The sequence below is a fragment of the Onychostoma macrolepis genome, chromosome 01, assembly GCF_012432095.1.
Source record: "Onychostoma macrolepis isolate SWU-2019 chromosome 01, ASM1243209v1, whole genome shotgun sequence".
Taxonomy (NCBI): domain Eukaryota; kingdom Metazoa; phylum Chordata; class Actinopteri; order Cypriniformes; family Cyprinidae; genus Onychostoma; species Onychostoma macrolepis.
In genome coordinates, this window is record NC_081155.1 from 27,589,859 (window position 1) to 27,612,631 (window position 22,773).

A 22,773-nucleotide genomic window follows, 5' to 3' on the forward strand; every position below is an offset into this window, starting at 1 on the left:
TCCATTAATGATCATTTAAAATAATATTTTTGTCTAATATGTAGGGGTGCGAGATATATCGTCTGTGATAATATCGTAATCGAGTATTTTGCAAAAACCAAATAGAACACCTACGGAGTGCACACTTACATTACGTGAGGTCTACACTAGAGCACGTGCTCATTTAGAGTGTGTTCTTTCACTGCATGATTCAGTCTATTAAAATGCATTAAGAATGATCACAAAATTCAAGATATGGAGAAAATGTGTGTATATATATATATATATATAATATATCATTTCATATGGTTAAAACCACATTTTTTTCTTCAAAAATAAGCATGATTACAAATGTGATACTGATTTTATACAACAGTTCAATAAACAATAAGTTGATATTAAGAGACTTACTTTTTAGACACCATATTGCCTATTTTTGCTCCATTTCGCCAACAAAAAAATAATTCCAAACAGCTACAGCACTGTTTTGTGTCTCTGAGTAACAGGACAATGTTGTTTCGTTCCTGAACGAATCAACCGTTTAAATGATTCAGTTCAGTCGCAATGACTCACTTGTTAACAGTGACTTTCTGCCACCTACTGGCGAGTTTAATTTCAAGTATCTTTTCATTTTAAAATAATTTCAAATATCAGTGTTCAATGTTTTATGTTTAAATTATCAAAACATGCATTTGTAACTGCAGGTTAAATCACTCCATGTCCCTCTGAGCTGCATTAAACAGTGTGTAAATACATCTAAATGTCACTTCAGATGCAACTTCTGCAAAGATTAATTTAGTTGATACTGGTTTCATTTATTTGGTAACAGCCTAAATGTCTTATTATTCTAATTGACTGATTAAATGTAACAATTTGATTCAAAAGATGCACACTTTTAGAAAATGTTAGATATCAGATATCAGCACATTAACACACTCTGCAAAATATCGTCTAATTATCGTTATCAAAAAAATCCCCAAAAATATCGAAATATCATTTTAACCTACTAATGTTTATTTATATTGCAATTAGTGTGGTATTTAAGGTTGTATTACAATTAGTGTAGTATTTAAGGTTGTATTACAATTAGTGTATTATTTAAGGCATAAGCATACACAACAAGTGAATATTAATAAATGCAAGCAAATACTGAGTTTAATCCAAGTTAGAAGTTTAAAATAGTGTTTAAGAAAGGCAATCAGTTGCATTCAGCAAAACTTTTTAATTTTATAATATATCCAGGGAGGCACTAGATAAGTTATTCTGAATGGTCTTCACAAGGTTCGGGAAGAGCACGATCAGATAATCAGTTCAGCACAGGTGGAACTCGTCTGATTGATCAACTTAATTAGCATGTTATATGTATGTGTGTGTATATATATATATATATATATATATACAGTATATACATAGATAGATAGATATACACACCCACACACAGCCAACTCAGCTCTGTCCCACAACAGATTTCCAGCATCTCTCCTCCACTCCAACACCTCACTCGTAAACTATTCTCATCCCAGGCAGGGATGGGGGATGAGGGCGGGGAGTTCTCTGGGTTTGGGCTATATTCTGAGCTCTGAGCCCTCGGAGCCAAATATGCTTACTATTTGCTAAATCCTTTTGTATGTAAGTGCAAACTTGTGAAACTCATTCAACCTCCAACAGGGAGAGAAAGATTGCAGAAAGACTAAAAACTGTTATTGGTTATAGTAGCGGTTATGGTAGCTATTAAAAAGAGTTGCTCACATTTTCTAACTACAGTTATCTTTTGATAAACAATAACTATAGTGCTTTATAAAGTACCACTACTGGCTAGATTCCCAAGAGGTCAACTAAACCATCTAACAAAATGATCTGTAGATTTTCAAGAAGTGCATGATCATGTGTACTAAAAGTTAATCATTAGGTAAGTTTTGATTAGTACATCAGTAAACATTAACAAACACATTATCTCATTTTTCTAGATATGTGAATATATATTAACTAATATTTTAACTTGTTAACCCTTGGATGAGAAGTAATTATTGTACCTTAATTTTGGTAACACTTTATTTTGATGGTCCCTTTTGAACATTCTGTTGACACCAAGTAATGTTGCACCTACATGTCAACAAACTCTCATTAGTATTAGTAGACTGTCTGCTTCATATCTGCTAACTCTTTATTGTGATGGTCTCCCAACAGATATTCTACTGATTGTAAGTAACTTTGTCAACTGAAGTACATGTCAACTTATTCTAACCCTAACCCTACCAGTCTACTAATACACTACTAATACTCCAATGAGAGTCAGTAGAAATGTAGGTGCAATTTTACTTATAGTCAACAGAATGTGTTAAAGGGACCATCAAAATAAAGTGAAACCTTCATTTTTACCTGGTCGCCAGTTATTTCGTCTCCGCTTCAAACTATTTTGCATTATCTTTCAGGTTTTTGGCAGAGTTTCATGAGGACTTCTTTCCAGAGTCTGCCTATGTGTCTGCAACTGAAGCCCATTACAGCATGAAGCAACCACGCTCAGTCTTCTAAGAATCATTTACAGAGAGAGTTTATATTGTGCTGTGCTCTTCTGAATTTCTGGTCCTCCCCTGACACTGAATGTTGAGCCTATGTTCTTTCTACTTGGAAATTCTATAAATTTCCCTGAAATGTTTCACCTGTCCATTTCTAACTGTTCATTTGCAATGTATGACAAAACTTTCATGACAATCTTTTTTGTTATTGTTCATAGTTTTATTTTAAAGCATTTTGAATTCAGTTGTGCAAAATGATCATTTTCTTATTTTCTAGTTTTTCTGTTATATGAAGCCACCATTACCTCAAACTTCATTATTTTGCTTGTCCTTTCCCTCTCATTCCTCTGCACGAACTTAAACAAGCATTTGCGCAAAAGCAAGAGGTTTATTGCACATTTGTCCACATTTGCCACACAGAATTGTTGTAGTAACATTGTATTAATAATGCATTTTTTAATTATGAGCTCCACTGATAATTGCTTTGTCATTCTTCCACTCACAAAATGTGTTTCTTTTTTGTACATTACTGTATATAAAGTTCTCAGTGGTAAAAGGTTTCAACTCTTTTCTTTCTGTTAAAATAGGACAAGGCTGGGTTTTAACAATATTAGCCCCAATTATTTATAATGATTAAGTTCATTATTGCCGTGTGTTCCTGTTTCTGTGTATTCTGCGGTGTCTTGTAGATTATCTAATAAAGCCACAATCACTTATGGTGGTGCTTAATTTCTCAATACATTATTCAAACTTTTGTTTCCAGTGCTTAAAGGACTTTTAAACTTGTGGTTGGTATAAGGAAAATACTTGTTTTGTTGCAGCCTTTCACTGGCATTAATTTCAAATGTTAAAAAAACCTTTAAAAACAGGTAAACACTTGTGTGTAACCATTATGTGCAAAACTATTTTAAGACGTTATTGTTTTTATTACTGAATTAGTATTTTGCTCATTAAAGCATATCAGCATTATTGTAGATTTGAGTAAAAGTTATCAAGTTATTTGAATGGGATTTCTTTCTTTCTGGGAGGTTTGTCGATTTAGTTACCTTAAATCCACACTTTAATCCAATCCTAAGTGAATATGTAGGTATTTTATTTTCCTTTTAAAATAATAATTGCAGGTGAAATAAAGCTGATATTATACCTACTTGTGTAAGTAAACTTTTGGTTCTGGTATATTAGTTTGAGCTATTTTTTATTTACATTTTGGCTATTTGAAGTATGTTTATAAAGCTATTAGCGGTTCCTCTTTGCAGTTACACACGTGGTCAGAATTGTTGGTACCCTTGGTAAATATGAGCAAAGAAGGCTGAAAATAAATGTTCATTGTTAATCCTTTTGATCTTTTATTTTAAAAACAAATCACAAAAATCTAAGCTTTCATTGGAGAATAAGAATTTAAATTGGGGGGAAATATCATTATGAAATGTTTTTTCTCAGGTACATGTTGGGGACAATTACTGGTACTCCTAGAAATTCTTATGATAAAAATATATCTGAAATATATTCCCATTCATATTCACAATTTTGAGCACACCAGCATGATTATGGAACATGAAATTATCCAGCCATGGCTTCCTGTTTCACAGAAATATAAATTGGAGGGTAAACAAAGGCCAAATGAATCGCCCATCACAATGAGAAAAACCAAAGAATATATTTCTGATGTGCAGCAAAAGATAATTGAGCTTCACAAATTAGAAAGTGACTTTAAGAAAAGAGCTAGAGCACTGAAAATTCCTATTTCCAACAAAAGGGCAATAATTTCAAAGAAGTTCCAATCAACAGAAAATGTTATGAATCTGCCTGGTAGAGGACATGTGTCTATATCGTCCTAATGCATGGTGAGAAGAAGAGTTTGAGTGGCCAAAGACTCTTCAAGGATCACAGCTGGAGAATTGCAGAAAAAGGTTGAGTTTCGGGGTCAGAAAACCTTTTTAAAAAATGATCAAACAGCACCTACATCACCACATGTTGTTTGGGAGGGCTTCAAGAAAATTTTTTTAAAAAGAAAATGCTTTCACCAGAAAATAATTTCCAGCATATTCAGTTGTCAGACACGACTGGAACTTCAAATGAGACTGGCTTCTATGGCCAGATGTAACTAAAAAATGTGCTTTTTAGCAGCAAACACTCAAGATGGGTTTGGTGAACACAGGGATAAAAAGTACCCCATGTGTACAATAAAATATACTGCTGTATTTTTAATGTTGTGGGCCTATATTTCTGCTGGAGGTCCTGGACATTTTGTTTAGACACATGGCATCACTGATTCTATCAAATACTGCAGATGGGAGTTTTACTTACTCAAAAATGTTCTGAGGGCAGAAAGGAAAATGACTGGTTCACAGATTCAACCAATGAAATTGAAGCAGAGGCAGGGTCAGGAAATTTGAACGTGGAGGGAATACTTCAGACAGATACATTACTGATGCTTCGTGTGAGGCATTTATTATAATGTGAGTGAATTTAGTCAAGTCGAGCTTTATTGTCTTTATCGTATAGTGGAACGAAATGTCGTGCCTCACAGGACCACGGTGCTACATAAATACAGGGATACAGCAATGAAGTAAAACAATATAAACCTATACACAACTATCCTACTGATAGATTTTGACTATAAATATACTATATATAAAAAATTTTTACCTATACATAAACTGAAAAATACAAACTATATGAGTGCTTCAGATAAATACTGTACATGTGCGAAGAGAAACATTGTGAGTCAGCAGCTGGCTGGGGAACAGTGCAGGATGATTTGTAGTGCATGAGCATGTAAACATACATATATTACTGAGTCTTTTTGTGGGATTTTGTATACACACAGCAGTGTGTGTGAAAAGTGACTAGTGTGCATAGAGGAGGAGAGTGTGCTACTACAGGTGGTTTGTACAGGCCCACTCACCTGTGTGTAGCACACTTCGATTGCACAAAAAAAAGTTCCATAAGTTTCAGATGGTCCATGTTTCAGGAGATAGGGGGTTTGTATGGGGTTTCAGAGAGGGGCGGGGTGATTTGAGTTCAAGGCTCTCACAGCCTGGGGGAAAAAGCTGTTGAGCAGTCTGGCAGAGCGGGCTCTGATGCTTCGGTACCGTCTTCCTGATGGTAGAAGCTGGAAGAGACTGTGGGAGGGGTGTGTGGAGTCCTTCATGATACTATTGGCTTTGCTGGAGCATCGTGTAAGGAAAATGTAGTGCTCGAGGTGTTGTGGCCGACACGGACTGACTGAGGTCTTCCGGTTAGAAAGTCCAGAATCCAATTACAGAGGGAGTTGTTAAGGCCCAGCAGGTTTAGTTTATTTATGAGCTGTTGTGGGATTATTGTGTTGAATGCTGAGCTGAAGTCAATGAACAGCATTCTAACATAAGAGTTTGTTGAGTTGTTTTCTAGGTGGGTAAGAGCTAGGTGGAGGAAATTGCATCGTCCGTAGAGCGGTTTGGACGGTATGCAAACTGGAGTGGATCGAGTGTGTTGGGGAGGCTGGTTTTGATGTTGTGCATGACTAACCTCTCAAAGCACTTCATCATGATTGGAGTCAGTGCTATGGGACGGTAGTCATTTAGACAGGACAAAGGTGATTTCTTTGGTACCGGTATGATTGTTGTGGATTTGAGACATGTGGGGACGACTGCCTGGCTCAGCGAGGTGTTGAAGATATCTGTTAGGACATCTGTCAGCTGTACAGCACAGTCTTTCAGTACACGGCCAGGTATGTTGTCGGGAGCCGCAGCCTTGCGTGGGTTGATCCTAGATAGGGTCTTCCTTATGTCGGCTGGAGACAGACAGAGCGCCTGGTCGTTGGGAGGTGTGGGCAGTTTTTGTGCAGGTGTGTCATTCTGCATTTCAAACCGTGAATAAAAGTGGTTGAGTGTATCTGGGAGGGATATGTCATCATCACAGGCCTGTGGCGGGGGCTTGTAGTCTGTGATGGTCTGAATGGCTTGCCACATACTCTGTGTGTCTCTGCTGTCTGTGAAGTGATTGTTGATTTTTTTGAGCATATGACTGTTTTGCATTTTTCATGCTGCGGGACAGATTGGCTCTTGCTGTTTTGAGGGCTGCTTTATCTCCTGATCTGAAAGCTTCATCTCTGGTCTTTAGCAGCCCACGAACCTCTGCTGTCATCCATGGCTTCTGGTTGGCGCGTGTGGTGATGGTCTTGGTGACTGTCACATCATCAGTGCACTTTTTGATGTAAGCAGTCACAGTTTCAGTGTACTCCTGCAGGTCTGTGTGGTTGTTGTAGGTGGCCGCCTCTTTAAACATGTTCCAGTCTGTGTCCTGGAAGCAGTCCTGCAGTGCTGAGGTAGCATTTTCTGGCCATACCGTGATCTGCTTTAGAACCGGTTTGGCAAGTTTGAGAAGTGGTCTGTATGCTGGGATTAGCATAACAGAGATGTGGTTCGAGTACCCGAGGTGGGGGCAGGGTTCGGCTTTGTATGCGTTCTTTTCTGTTGTGTAAACAAAGTCCAGTGTGTTATTTCCCCTTGTTGCAAAGTTCACATGTTGGTAGAACTTTGGTAAAACTGTCTTTAAGTTTGCGTGGTTGAAGTCACCGGCTATGATGAAAAAGCCGTCAGGGTTATTTGTTTGTTGTTCGCTGATGGCGCAGTTCACAAAGCGCGTCCTTAGCGTTTGCACACGGGGGGAGTTTGGGATGTTGTCGTTTAGCCATGTTTCAGTGAAAACAAACACACAACAATCCCTTGCCTCATGCTGTGTAGACCGACTGAGTTGAATTAAGTCCAGTTTGTTTTCCAGAGAGCGAACGTTTGAGAGCATGAGTGTTGGAAGAGCCGGTCTTGTGGGGTTAGCCCTTAGCCTGGCTTGTATACCTCCGTGCTTACCGCGCTTCCGTCCTCTCTCACACCGCTTGCGACGCAGCTTGTGCGGGTAGCGTCAGTAGGCGAGGCCGCGGTCTCGAGGTCCGGCTCCAGCAGTAAACAAAGGCCTCGTAGCTTCTCAGTAGCCACCGGCTAGAGTTAGTGTTTGTATGTGTTGTCGATATCCAAAAGGCTTTGGCGATCATAGATGTATCGGAGTGATCTCCCGATGAATTAGCGGTAAATTGACATTGTTTGGAGATGAACAGACGACATTAAAAGACATAAAAGCATCGTCTTTGGGATCCGGAGAAGCCGCTGTGTCTGACCGCGCCGCCATCTTGTTTTTTTTTCATGTATTTTCATGAAAAAAAATAAATAAATAAACATCTCTAATGTTTAGTGAGATAATTAGCAAACAAAGATGCACAGAACAAATAATCATCGACTATATTTTCCATATAGCCTAGTATGCATTTTCATTAGACTGCTTCATCAGTCGATCGCACCAAAGCTGCTAATGAGGTAACTGGAGTAAAACATGCTTTTCCAATGCTTCCACACTGTCTGTTCGCTGCCTACGAAAGCCCGCCGCCGTTCGCGGCTCACGCAAGCCCGCTCCCGTTCGCGGCTCACGCAAGCCCGCTCCCGTTCGCAGGCCACGCAAGCCCGCCGCCGTTCGCGGCCCACGAAAGCCGGATATCCCACAGGTAACGGATATCCCACAGGTAACCCTAGGGTTATTGGTGGAGTACGAGGGGATGTTGTGGACGCCAGTGCCTGCCCCTCGCAAGTGGCCGTCCAGCTCTCCGTCGTTCCCGCTGGTCCCGTCCAGCCCTCCTACGTCTCCGCTGGTCCCGTCCAGCACCGCGCTTCCAGAGCGCCCCCCAGTGCCTGCGCCACGAAGGCGCCCCCAAGAGTCTCCGCTGGTCCCGTCCAGCACCGCGCTTCCAGAGCGCCCCCCAGTGCTTGCGCCACGAAGGCACTCCCAAGAGTTTCGGCTGGTCCCGTCCAGCTCCGCGCTACCAAAGCGCCCCCCAGTGCCTGCGCCACGAAGGCGCTCCCAAGAGTTTCGGCTGGTCCCGTCCAGCTCCGCGCTACCAAAGCGCCCCCCAGTGCCTGCGCCACGAAGGCGCTTCCCCTGAACCCCAGCCCAAGACCACCTCTAATTTCCCCAGGAAAATTTGGGGGTAGTAGGGTAGTAGTAGAGAGGCCGAGGTCTCGGAGGCAGATCCGCCATGGCCGCCGGACTCCCCTGATCCGCCATGGCCGCCAGACTCCCCTGATCCGCCATGGCCGCCGGACACCCCTGATCCACCATGGCCGCCGGACTCCCCTGATCCACCATGGCCGCCCGAGTCCCCTGATCCGCCATGGCTCCCGGAATGGGCGCCGCCCTGGAGGCCGTCTGTGTCTCCTGGTCCCTAGAGGCCTCCAGAGCACTCAGTCCTGTCCTCCCGTGTCTTGTGTTTCCCCTCCTCTCGTGCCCATATTTGGTTTGTTCCTGTTCCTGTCATTATGAGTTCTTTAGTCTCCAGCCGTGTTTGATTTGTTCCCCACCTGTTACAGTTCTCCTCGTTTGATTTCGTTCCATTTATAAGCCCTGCGTTGTCCTTTTGTCCTTTTGGTGTCCTGCTTTCCTTTGGTCCTGAGTTCCAATAAAGTCTGTGTTTGGAGAAATTTTTACTGAACTATGCACTGCTCTCGGGGCAGGAGGACTCAATAGGTCCCTATTACTGTTATTTTTACTGAACTATGAGCTGCTCTGAGGGAAGGAGTACTTAATATTCATATTACTCTTATTTTTACTTAACTATGCGCTGCTCTCAGGGCAGGAGTACTCAATATTTATATCACTGTTATGTTTACTGAACTATGCACTGCTCTCAGGACAGGAGTACTCAATATTCATACTACTGTTATTTTTATTGAACTACGTGCTGCTCTCAGGGCAGGAGTACTCAATAGGTCCCTATTACTGTTATTTTTACTGACCTATGCGCTGCTCTCAGGGCAGGAGTACTCAATATTCATATTACTGTTATTTTTACTGAACTATGCGCTGCTCTCAGGGCAGGAGTGCTCAATATTCATATTACTGTTATTTTTACTGAACTATGCGCTGCTCTCATGGCAGGAGTACTCAATATTCACATAAATGTTATTTTTACTGAACTATGTGCTGCTCTCAGGGCAGGAGTACTCAATAGGTCCCTATTACTGTTATTTTTACTGAACTATGCGCTGCTCTCGGGGCAGGAGTACTCAATATTTATATCACTGTTATTTTTACTGAACTATGCACTGCTCTCAGGACAGGAGTACTCAATATTCATACTACTGTTATTTTTATTGAACTACGTGCTGCTCTCAGGGCAAGAGTACTCAATATTCATATTACTCTTATTTTTACTGAACTATGCGCTGCTCTCAGGGCAGGAGTGCTCAATATTCATATTACTGTTATTTTTACTGAACTATGCGCTGCTCTCATGGCAGGAGTACTCAATATTCACATAAATGTTATTTTTACTGAACTATGTGCTGCTCTCAGGGCAGGAGTACTCAATAGGTCCCTATTACTGTTATTTTTACCTAACTATGCACTGCTCTCAGGGCAGGAGTACTCAATAGGTTCCTATTACTTTTATTTTTACTGACCTATGCACTGCTCTCAGGGCAGGAGTACTCAATAGGTCCCTATGACTGTTATTTTTACTGAACTATGCACTGCTCTCGGGGCAGGAGTACTCAATATTCATATTACTGTTATTTTTACTGAACTATGCGCTACTCTCAGGGCAAGAGTACTCAATAGTTTTACAAATTGGTCATTAACTAGCACAACTACTCTTAAAAGTATTGAATCTTTATTTAAGAAAGCCATAAAAACTTTTGATAAAAAGGCATTGTAATTCCACCATTGCGATATCTTAGAGAGACATAAATTTTTAAGTTTTGACCATTTCAAACGTCTCAAGTATGCTTGTTTGGTATATAAAGTGTTACATAATCTTGCCCCTCCTCCACTACATGGCTTTTTCCAAAGACTTGAAAGCGGAGGTAGTACACGGGCCTCTGTAAACGGGACCGTGTGATACCATTTAGGCGTACCAGTTTCAGACAAAACGTATTGTCAATAATAGGTGGTAAACTCTGGAATAGTTTGCTCCTCCCAATAAGAGATTGTCCTACATTCAACACCTTTAAAACTCACTTAAAACAGTGGTTTCTAGAAAACCAGAGATGTACTCATTTTTAACTGTCACACATTTCACTCATACACTTTCACTGTTAAATTGAATGCAGTATAGAGGTGGATGAACAATGTTTCGTCCATTATGTATTTTTGTTTTGTTTTGTTGTTTGTTGTCAATGTATATGTCACCACTATGTGTACCTTTTCATTTATAGTGAATGAATGTTGTATTTTTGTTGGTTGTCTTTGTTAGTTTTAGGTTACCTGCCTAGGGACTGCAGATGAAAATTATTGTTACTATTTCTGGCATATTTACATGGTGTATTTTTTTATACAACAATGTTCATGAATATGCATGGTCCCTATTAAATAAATCAATCAATAAAAAAAATAATAATAAATAGGCGCGAGAGTACTCAATAGAACCCTATTACTGTTAGTTTTTACTGAACTATGCGCTGCTCTCAGGGCAGGAGTACTCAATATTCATATTACTGTTATTTTTACTGAACTATGCATTGCTCTCAGGGCAGGAGTACTCAACAGGTCCGTATTACTGTTATTTTTAGTGTACAATGTGCTATCCTCTATGACCTAACCTTTGTTCATTCTTTTAAATAACACATTATATCAATCATGAAGAACATTCAGTAAACATGGCTGTCAGCTCCCTGAACATTCTTGACTGTTGTAAAACTGAAGAAAGTTGTCCCACAATCCTATAATATACAGTGTAGTCTACACTGCGTAGATATATATATACAGTATATATTAGTGCTGTCAATCGATTAAAAAATGTAAGCGCGTTAATCACAGTCATGGACTATGATTAATCGCAGATTTAAAATACTAGGATTTACCTGTAAATGTGTTGAAAAAGAAATGCATGACAAACTAGTTTAAGGAAACAGAACCTTTCACACTTCCGCCAGGTAAGAGACATAATCCTTATTATTCTTTTATCATTATTCTTTTGTTTTTATTCAGCCATTATCAGCCTTTAAACTGGCAATAAAATGTTTACCAAGCCACATCGCTTCAATCCCAGTATACATTTACCCAACTATTATCAAAAGTTTTTCTAAATAAATACAACAAAACATTTTCTTGCGACCTTACGTGAAGTATTTATTAATTGTAGTGCCCTCAAGGAGTACGGGGAGACGAAGGAATGATGAACTCAGATCTTTAATCGTAATACTCAGTTCAGGAACAAATGAAACCACACCAAAATAACTTCCATATAACATTAGTATAACTTAATATAACTCAAGACTCGACAAAGGTGGAACACAAACTGAATGCTTATAAAGCAAGCTGAAACTAGGGAGGAAATGAGATAATGACCAAACACAAGTGAACTGACTTAACCTTAATTAACTAATAAAGACCTAATGAGGAAAACCGGAACAAAACCAAATTAGGGAAGACAAGAACAGATAGAAGAAACAGAAACAGACTAAACTGAAGTCCCACCTCCTAACAGTATTATGACAAAATGCATTATGAAGAAGAATTGACCTGTTCTGCAGGTGCATTAGAGCTAATATTAGCATCATGCTTCATAAGACAATTTATGAGATTAATAGTACACAATCTCAGAACTCACTTCAAACCACCATCGAGTGTTTGTAATAACTTCCTTTTGCGATCATATGTGGAATTTGGTCGTTTACCGTTATTAAAATATGCTATTAATAGCCTTTTATATCGCTGCACAAATTAGCATTTCAGACGTACACATTCACCTCAAGAAAATCACATACAAATATCCTATCGTAATCGTGTTTATTATCTTATATAATCTATAGTGGCTGTTGTCATGTTTATTTCTGCTGTGTAAAAGCCTTAACATGTATGCTCTGCTGAAACTCACGTTGTTTGTGATGTTACCGCCTCTCCGTTCTTAAGTTGCCAGGGATACATTCCAAGTATAATACACATTAGTAAAAGGTTTTTTCTATATACACTTTGGGCGGCCGCGGTACATTATAAAAGTATCCCAAAAAAAACGCAAAGTGCCGTTACCCTGGCAACACTGGTTCGCTGTACCCTCATCATACTGATAGATAACCTTCCGCGCTGCGATGACGGGAAGAAGTTGGGGTCAAACCTTATCAAACGATTAATCTGCGTTAAAAAAATATTCACGCGTGAATTTTTTTGATTAATCGCATGCGTTAATGCGTTAATGTTGACACCCCTAATATATATATACAGTGGGGCAAAAAAGTATTTAGTCAGCCACCAATTGTGCAAGTTCTCCCACTTAAAAAGATGAGAGAGGCCTGTAATTTTCATCATAGGTATACCTCAACTATGAGAGACAAAATGAGGGGAAAAAAATCCAGAAAATCACACTGTAGGATTTTTAAAGAATTTATTTGCAAATTATGGTGGAAAATAAGTATTTGGTCAATAAAAAAATTTCATCTCAATACTTTGTTATATACCCTTTGTTGGCAATGACAGAGGTCAAACGTTTTCTGTAAGTCTTCACAAGGTTTTCACACACTGTTGCTGGTATTTTGGCCCATTCCTCCATGCAGATCTCCTCTAGAGCTGTAATGTTTTGGGGCTGTCGCTGGGCAACATGGACTCCAAAGATTTTCGATGGGGTTGAGATCTGGAGACTGGCTAGGCCACTCCAGGACCTTGAAATGCTTCTTACGAAGCCACTCCTTCGTTGCCCGGGCGGTGTGTTTGGGATCATTGTCATGCTGAAAGACCCAGCCACGTTTCATCTTCAATGCCCTTGCTGATGGAAGGAGGTTTTCACTCAAAATCTCACGATACATGGCCCCATTCATTCTTTCGTTTACACGGATCAGTCGTCCTGGTCCCTTTGCAGAAAATTAGCCCCAAAGCATGATGTTTCCACCCCCATGCTTCACAGTAGGTATGGTGTTCTTTGGATGCAACTCAGCATACTTTCTCCTCCAAACACGACAAGTTGAGTTTTTACCAAAAAGTTCTGTTTTGGTTTCATCTGACCATATGACATTCTCCCAATCCTCTTCTGGATCATCCAAATGCTCTCTAGCAAACTTCAGACGGGCCGGACATGTACTGGCTTAAGCAGGGGGACACATCTGGCACTGCAGGATTTGAGTCCCTGGCGGCGCAGTGTGTTACTGATGGTAGCCTTTGTTACTTTAGACCCAGCTCTCTGCAGGTCATTCACTAGGTCCCCCCGTGTGGTTCTGGGATTTTTGCTCACAGTTCTTGTGATCATTTTGACCCCACGGTGTGAGATCTTGCGTGGAGCCCCAGATCGACGGAGATTATCAGTGGTCTTGTATGTCTTCCATTTTCTAATAATTGCTCCCACAGTTGATTTCTTCACACCAAGCTGCTTACCTATTGCAGATTCAGTCTTCCCAGCCTGGTGCAGGTCTACAATTTTGTTTCTGGTGTCCTTTGACAGCTCTTTGGTCTTGGCCATGGTGGAGTTTGGAGTTGGACTGTTTGAGGTTGTGGACAGGTGTCTTTTATACTGATAACGAGTTCAAACAGATGGCATTAATACAGGTAACGAGTGGAGGACAGAGGAGCCTCTTAAAGAAGAAGTTACAGGTCTGTGAGAGCCAGAAATCTTGCTTGTTTGTAGGTGACCAAATACTTATTTTACCGAGGAATTTACCAATTAATTCTTTAAAAATCCTGCAATGTGATTTTCTGGATTTTTTTTCTCATTTTGTCTCTCATAGTTGAGGTATACCTATGATGAAAATTACAGGCCTCTCTCATCTTTTTAAGTGGGAGAACTTGCACAATTGGTGGCTGACTAAATACTTTTTTGCCCCACTGTATATATATATATATATATATATATATCACAGTTTTTAAAAATAAATCTCACCGCCGACTGCTTCTTCAACCGTTCTGGTCGGAGTCACGGCCGCGACTTGTCTTTTCTTTCTCTCGGGGGCGGCCGGTGACGCGTCAGCCTCTCTCGGGCGCTTCTGTGTATCCGTGTTGCTCGGACTGGGTGAATGTTCCTCCTCCTCGTCCTCCTTTAAAAGCGTCCTCTCTCTGTTCGATGGGTGCATACATTGAGACACATTCCAGTTGGACAACTTTGGAAAAGAGGCTCACACTTTTCCAAAACACATTTCTAAATAATTAGTTGAAATTGTACAACATAGCAGAACTCTTTAAAGAACAAAAATTGCTCTAAATGACACTTTTCCCACATCTCTCTGTTCGATGGGTGCGTACATTGAGATACATTCCAGTTGGACAACTTTGGAAAAGAGGCTCACACTTTTCCAAAACACATTTCTAAATAGTTAGTTGAAATTGTACAACATAGCAGAACTCTTTAAAGAACAAAAATCGCTCTAAATGACACTTTTCCCACATCTCTTTGTTCGATCGGTGCGTACATTGAGACACATTCCAGTTGGACAACTTTGGAAAAGAGGCTCACACTTTTCCAAAACACATTTCTAAATAATTAGTTGAAATTGTACAACATAGCAGAACTCTTTAAAGAACAAAAATCGCTCTAAATGACACTTTTCCCACATCTCTCTGTTCGATGGGTGCGTACATTGAGACACATTCCATTTGGCCAACTTTGGAAAAGAGGCTCACACTTTTCCAAAACACATTTCTAAATAGTTAGTTGAAATTGTACAACATAGCAGAACTCTTTAAAGAACAAGTATTTGCTCTAAATGTACATTTCTAACATCTCTCTGTTCGATGGGTTTCTTCTTAGAGACGACTGGCAGTTTAATCACTTTTGAAAAGAGGCTCACACCATTACAAAACAAGTTGCAAAATATTCATTTGACCCTAAAGAACATACTACAAGTCTTTAATGTAGTAATATTTACTGTAGATGTAAAAATTTTTAACATCACTGTATTCTATGGATTTCTTACCTTCCATCCAAAAACATTACATTATCTAAATTAATTTATTACTGTAATGCCTGAAAATAGTAACTTCTTTAATTAATGGATTTATTTATAGAGGAATTATTTGCTTTAAAAGAACTCTGAAACCATTATGAGCAAAGTGTAATACAGAAATGTTGCAATTGTACCATTTAGAGCAAATACTTGTACTTTAAAGACTTCTGATATGTTGAAAAGGGTCAGCTAAATATTTAGAAACTTGTTTTGTAACGTTGTGTGCCCCCTTGGAAAGCTATTGAACTGGAAGTTGTGTCAAAGGAGAACCCCATAAGAGAGATCCCAGGGCACGTAATGTCAAAAAATTTGATTTATTACCTCTCATAAAGATAAGACCCCCCACCCCTCCCTCCCACCCAAACTGGACACCTGTTTGTCCGTGCCCCCACGGCATGCAAATGAGCATCTGTTTTTACTGTCCAGTGATCCTAAGGTATTTATGAATGTTTTGGGAACCGTGTTTTTGTGTGGGCCATTGAAGACTATTATGTGTTTAAACTTCAAATTGTGAAACTGTGTTAAACGGGACAAAGGGAAGTTTTTATTAGAGTTTTTCACGCACACATATCAACAAGAAATATGTGTAAAATGAGCAACGACTTGCTAGTGTTGTTGTAACGAACTCTAACTAGTTTAAAAACGTTTTAAGTTAAATAAAAAGAAGTAGAAGTGTACGTGTTTGTTTATTTAAAACAAACAAAGCATCGGACACCTTAGTTAAAACAATAGTATAACATTACAAAGTTAAATAATGTTGACTTATCTTACCCGTCTTCTAAAACAAAAAAAAGCATCAGAAGCGAACGTTAAGGTACTTTACAACGTTCTATCATTACAGATTAAAAGGTAGCTTTTCTCACAAGTTACAGCAAATAGATCTGACTTATCTTACCCGTATTCTAAAACAAAAAACAAAAAAGTATCTGAAGCGAACGTTAAGTAAAAAGTCAAAATCTTGTTACAAGTTAGGAAATAAAAGAAAGAGAAAAAATAACTGTGATGTAAAATAAATAAAGAAAAAAAGAAAAAGTGCAGACTATCTTAGGCAGCCTCCGGCAGATAACCGCACACTAGCGTCAAAACTCAGAATGAGTTTACGCCGCTGAGTCGAACCACGCCTTCCGCCTTCCTAACAGCGTGAGGAGAGACCGATGCAAAGATTGAAAAGAATTAAAGTAATGTTTTAACATTAGAACAAACGTTATTTTTAATAAATCTTTAGCATTTCTTAATTAATGAAACAATTCGGCACTCATCCTAAAGCTTTTCATTTTAAAATTAGGTTAGTCTAGTTTTTACCTTTTAAACAAACAGTAGGCCTACCTAAGCCGCAGGGTATTTTATTTTATTTACTTTAGTTTAGTTATTCGCACTTAATTTAGTAATACCTTTATTTACTCTTTGATTTTTGTCAATCTTTAAACTTTCTAGCCTGCTATAACGGTTCAAACGCATAAGCACGTATGTGAACGGAAACCGGAATGAAAGCAAATGTTTCGGACGTCTTTGGAGTTTTCAGCCATAATTAGACGCCTAAACTTTTTACATTATCGCACGAATTGTAAATATTTCATCTCACACAGTGCTACGAAATGAGAATGACACAGCGTGTCTGGGCGTATAATTACTGACACGTCCGTATCAGATCAAGAGAGTTGCTGTAAAACATCTAAAGGTGTTTCTGGAGCGCAACTCATTTGCAATCTAACGAGTTTTTGAGGGATCTGGCATCATAAACTTTGGCGTTTCTGTTCATTGATCAAAGCACATACATGTTAACCATTTTATGACATGCACCTGCAGTATGAACTTTGTCAAAGTTTAGACTTAAAGTTCACTGTCCGGTCAAAGGATGTGTGCCCTTTTGAAGCTTTTATATGACACATAACTGGTTAAGTTAAAAGTTAGGTATAGTTTAGGAAGAAAATACTCAAACATAAATACAAACATACACAAACAATCCCCTACATTTAAACATTTAAACTTTTATGATGTCTCATACAAACCTTTTACAAACTTGTGAACTTTTAGAATCACACTGGGTATCTCTACAAGATGATGAAAAGCAGCATGATTAAACAACAATATAACTATTGTTTTAACAAATAAGTTAAGATTTGTAGTTTTATATCTCTCAAACCTAAAACATGAACCTCTAAAGCAAGGATTAGAAGCAGTCAAATAAAACGACTGGTCTATATAGGTTTATTTTACTAAGAATTGATCAAATAATTGACAGAGGAAATAATGCAAATATTCAATAAGTCCAACTTATCAACCCCCGCCTGATGTGTCTGACGGTTTGTGACAAATATCTTACTGATACAGTTGTGTTAAGATATTAAATATGTGTAAAACATGTGTAAAGTTCAATATTACTGTTAAAAATAGTATAATAAAACACAAACACTCGCATAAAAACAAACACACATACTAAAACAATCCTATACAGTTAAACATTTAGACTTGTATGATGTTTCATAGGAAACTTTTACAAATAAAAAACTTCACACTGGGTATCTCTACAAGATGATGAAAAGCAGTATGATTAAACAATGATATATCTTTTGTATTAACAAATAAGTTTTAGATCTTTCAAACCTAAATCATGATGCTCTAAAGCAAGGATTTGAAGCAGTCAAATGAACCTCTGATGAATGCAAGGCAGTTACAGAGATTTTCTTTATGAAAATTTAGATTTTCCAACTTATCAACCCTCGCCTGATGTGTCTGACGGTTTGTGACAAATATCTTACTGATACAATTGTGTTAAGATGTTAAGTATGTGTAAAACATGTGCAAAGTTCAATATTACTGTTAAAAATAGTATAATAAAACACAAACACTCGCATGAAAAACAAACACACACACACACACTAAAACAACCCCTGCAGTTAAACATTTCAACTTTTACGATGTCGTATAAATACACTTTTACAAATAAAAACTTTTAGCATCACACAGGGTACCTCTACAAGATGATGGAAAACAGTATGATTAAACAATGATGTAACTTTTGTTTTAACAAATAATTTAAGGTTTTGTAGATTTTAGATCTTTCACACCTAAAACCGTGATGAGGATCCGAAGTTGTCAAATGATCCTCTGATGAATGCAATGAGCTTACAGAGGTTTTTTCTTTATGAATTAGATCTAAAATAGACTAAAATTAGCTGTTGTAAGGTTGTTTACAACAAAATAGTGTCTTAAACAAGGTGGAACAAATGCCTCATCTTTACAACAGATTAGACTTTCTTTCTCACTTTAAAAACGGTATTATTAACCATGCTGTTTAAATGCAACATTTATTTTTTCACACTATAATGTTTTATTTTATTAAAATAAAAACAATTGACTCTTTATAGTTTTATTTCACTAAGATTTGATCAAATAATAGTTCAACAATAAAATATTTGATAACTCCATCTTATCACCCAAACTGATGTGTCTTACGGTTTGTGATGACATCAGAATCAGAATAAGAATGAGCTTTATTGTCAGGTATGTTTTCACATACGAGGAATTTGTTATAGCGACAGAAGCTCCACAGTGCAACAGAAAGACAGCAACAGGACAGGACACAGATAATAAAAGAATAATATACAAATAGGCAATGTACAAAATAGCAAAAACGCAATATATAATATAGACAATTATGTATATACAGTTATGATATGTGCAAAATTCTAATGAAAAAATAAGCATGTGTTAAGATGCATGTTACGCGTGTGTAAAATATGTGTAAAGTTCAATATTACTATTAAAAAAAGTTTAAAGGGTCATTTTTAGCTTTCATATAGGATTCACAACCACACTCAGAATGTATGAAAGACTTTTCATTTAAGATATTATAATGGCAGACTAAAAACTTTAGATTGATTAAAACAACTGAGGTTATGCATCTCTCTTGAATATGTATACAGTAACCAGTGAGTACATGAAACATTATTGTATAAATACACATCCTTGTAAATTCAGCATGATTCTATCATATTAATCAATAAAAAATAACAACCGGTTTGTTGGAAATAAAAATAAAAATAGTGTTGTGTTTCTAAGTTAGAATGTTTATAGTTTGTAGTAAAATCTTAACTTTAACCTAAAGCATTTTTCTTTCAAACTCTCTCACGCACGCACACGGCTTTCCCACAAACTCCCAACAACATACTTAAGTTTTGTTTTATCATCTAGAAACCCTATAACGGAGTTATGTTTTTCATTATTACAACTATAGATGCTGAAAGAGGTCATTAACCTGTTTAAAATGTGAACAATATCATTTAAGACTAGTTTGACAAACAACGGTACGATCATAAAACAAGCCTGGATCCAATTTGAAACATTCTAACAACAAGTACAACCATTGCAGCAAATGTATTCAATCAATCAATCAAACTTTGTTACAGACTCACGGTCCAGATTTAAAAAAGACAGTAGACAACATATACAACCCATAGCATCTATAACAGACATAAAGAGTTACAAAATACAGCAATACCGGTGTCTCCACAACTTTGACTGATACCGTGTAGTACTAACCCCTATATCTGATAAACCCGCAATAATCTCATTTTTAGAAACATTAAACCGACAGATAAAACTATACATAAGATTTTGTAACAGTGTTTTAAAAGTGATTACTCTCGCACTCACAAACATTTCACTTGCACTATGACATCTAGGCCTACGTAGTAAGATTGCATCATTATAAGCTGCTTGCGGCTTCTGTAAACTAGATTCTCTGTAGTTACACCGCAAATGAGTGTAAAGTGTTGTACAGTATGCTTTGAAAAGTGACACCTTTACTTCATCTGAACAGAAACTAAAGTTACGTAAAGTATATTCGCCTGCATATATATCATATGGCGTAGCCTGTCAATATCCTCATCATCTGTCACGTGTTCAGTGATAAAATGCCCAAGGTATTTTACTTTCGCGCACACAGTGAGACTCTTGTTAGACAACTTAAAAACTGGAAAATTTATATTATAGCACCGCAGTAAGATAAAACTCTGGACGAACAACTTATCAGATGTTCGACGTATTATTACAAGTCCCTGCTTACCTAGTTTATGATGAAACTAGAAAATATAGGCGTGAGCTAACAGGTGTTAAAAATACCGGTCACGTTCAATTAGACGAAGACATGCAGAGGTAGCGAACACAACGAACTTGGGGGGAGGGTCGCGAAGCAAACAGTCTAACACAACACACGTTCTCCAGAATGGTGTTGACGATGGGTTCATAATTTCACGATGAAGACTGACTGGGTATTCAGACACCTGCAGCAGGACTGACTGACTTTTTCTTAAGATTTGATTTCAAGAACACACAACCGAATCCTAAAGCTATTTCACGAAATAACACAACAACGGGTGCTCCATTACAACATACTCGTCAAGTCTGTTTTACCATAAGTATATCGTATTCTTTTTATATACATATATTTGTTTAGGCTAAATACGTTTTAACAATTCTTTTTGTTTTTACAAAGATGTTAAATTGAACACGTGTAAATAATATCTCATTCAAGCGCTGTAGACTTTCAGGTCAGGGAACTACAACACCCAGCATACACCTCAGACTACAAACATGGCCGTCGGGGATGCATATACCAAAATGGTCATACGCGACAGATCTCTAAATCGTCGGACTACTGATTATACGCACGCTCAGATAACCTATATAAAAAGACACGCATGTCCACACTTTTTGTGAAGAATATTAAGTTCTGTGTTGTGATGTTACAAACCCCTTTTTGTGAGCTCTGTTAGTGTAGCAAAGCCGATTCATTTCGGCGAATCGATTCTTTCCCACAGTTCAGTTCAACGAACCGATTCATCGGATCCTTACGTCATCTCGCAGTTAGGTCAGTATACACTTCTTTTCTAACAACTCAGGGTCGTTTTATATCAGTGAAACATTCAAATAAAGTTAACTGCGTGAACTCGTATTAGTGATTATTGTCTTTTGTTCATTTAACCTGTTTGTGGTCATGATTTCATTCACCGATCCTTCATGTCGGATACGAGTCAGACCGACCAATATTGAGTAGCCTACACGTAAACGCTGATATGTTCTACATGTCTGAAGTATAAGTGTGTAGAAAGAATAACCGGTCTTATAAACTCATCGATTTGGCTTAACAACTTTAAAACATAATCTGCATGAAAGATAAACCATACACTCTTAAAATCGATAGTACACAAAATATGTGTAAAAGGACCGATAACATAATAACGTAATGTTTTGGTTCGTGTCTTACACAACTGCGCGTTACTTAACGGTTTTATTAAGCTTTAATATAAAAGATAATAGTCTGTTAACAATTTAGATGCTTTTATTATGAAATCGCACAAAGAACCGCTGAAGTACGTACTGTTATGGAATTAATTGAAACAATACTACGTGCTCATTTAACCGCTTTATTTACGGTATGCTGAATATAAAACTCTTAAACAGGAACATTAAAACATTTCAAACTTGTTAAACAGCCGCTTCAATACATAAAACATTTATCAAATACTATAAAACAATAGTTAGGTAAACGACTTACAGTTGGTAAGTCTTTTAAGCGAAAGGCGGTATGATTCACGTCTTTTTTATTCTGTCCACACCAATGCTTTGACACCGGCGTTTTAGGCGTCTGTCTTTTAGGTCTGACCCAGAAAACGGATGTCTTAATATTTTGTTCTTCTTTTTATGAAAACATGCGGCAAGCAGTTTTTGACCTCGTCTGCATTATACCGACACGTTTTAACGTGTCGTAAATTCCAATAGTTAGTTAGCAAATACAACTGTTTATTACTGAGATAAGACACATCAGAGCTGCGTTCTATTTAACATTTTTCATCTACCTACGTTTATCGGCGCTACCTACGTTTATACTCCTCTTTGTTCGCATAAGTCAATATTTCTTAGAATTTGGTTGATTATATAAAATATTGCGTCTTCATTCGAGACATTTGCGTTATATTATCATATCATCCTAGTTTATATCAGATATACAAGATCGTTTCTTATTAAATATTATTAAATATTATTAAATTGATAACAAACAAAAAAGTATCTTAGGCGTGACCGGCATTTATGGCTTTCCTGATAGCAAGCTTTTTTGTTTGTTATCAATTTAATAATATTTAATAAGAAACGATCTTGTATATCTGATATAAACTAGGATGATATGATAATATGTCTCGAATGAAGACGCAATATTTTATATAATCAACCAAATTCGAAGAAGTCTAAATGTTTAACTGTATAGGATTGTTTTAGTATGTGTGTTTGTTTTTTATGCGAGTGTTTGTGTTTTATTATACTATTTTTAA

At 37.7% G+C, this 22,773-nt stretch overlaps 1 protein-coding gene across 10 annotated transcripts in view; it reads left to right on the forward strand.

Moving 5' to 3' along the window:
• The window catches only part of LOC131540449 (male-specific lethal 3 homolog), a 223,412-nt gene extending 220,305 nt beyond the window's left edge, over positions 1–3,107 (forward strand). For all 10 annotated transcript variants that reach the window (XR_009271275.1, XR_009271278.1, XR_009271276.1 and 7 more), the window contains one exon: positions 2,412–3,107. Coding sequence is in view for 5 of the 10 variants with exons in the window: in XM_058775302.1 (XP_058631285.1) it covers positions 2,412–2,511 (100 nt within the window). In the remaining 5 variants the exon portion in view is untranslated. The remainder of the gene's footprint in view (positions 1–2,411) is intronic.
• The last annotated feature ends 19,666 nt before the right edge of the window (positions 3,108–22,773 follow it).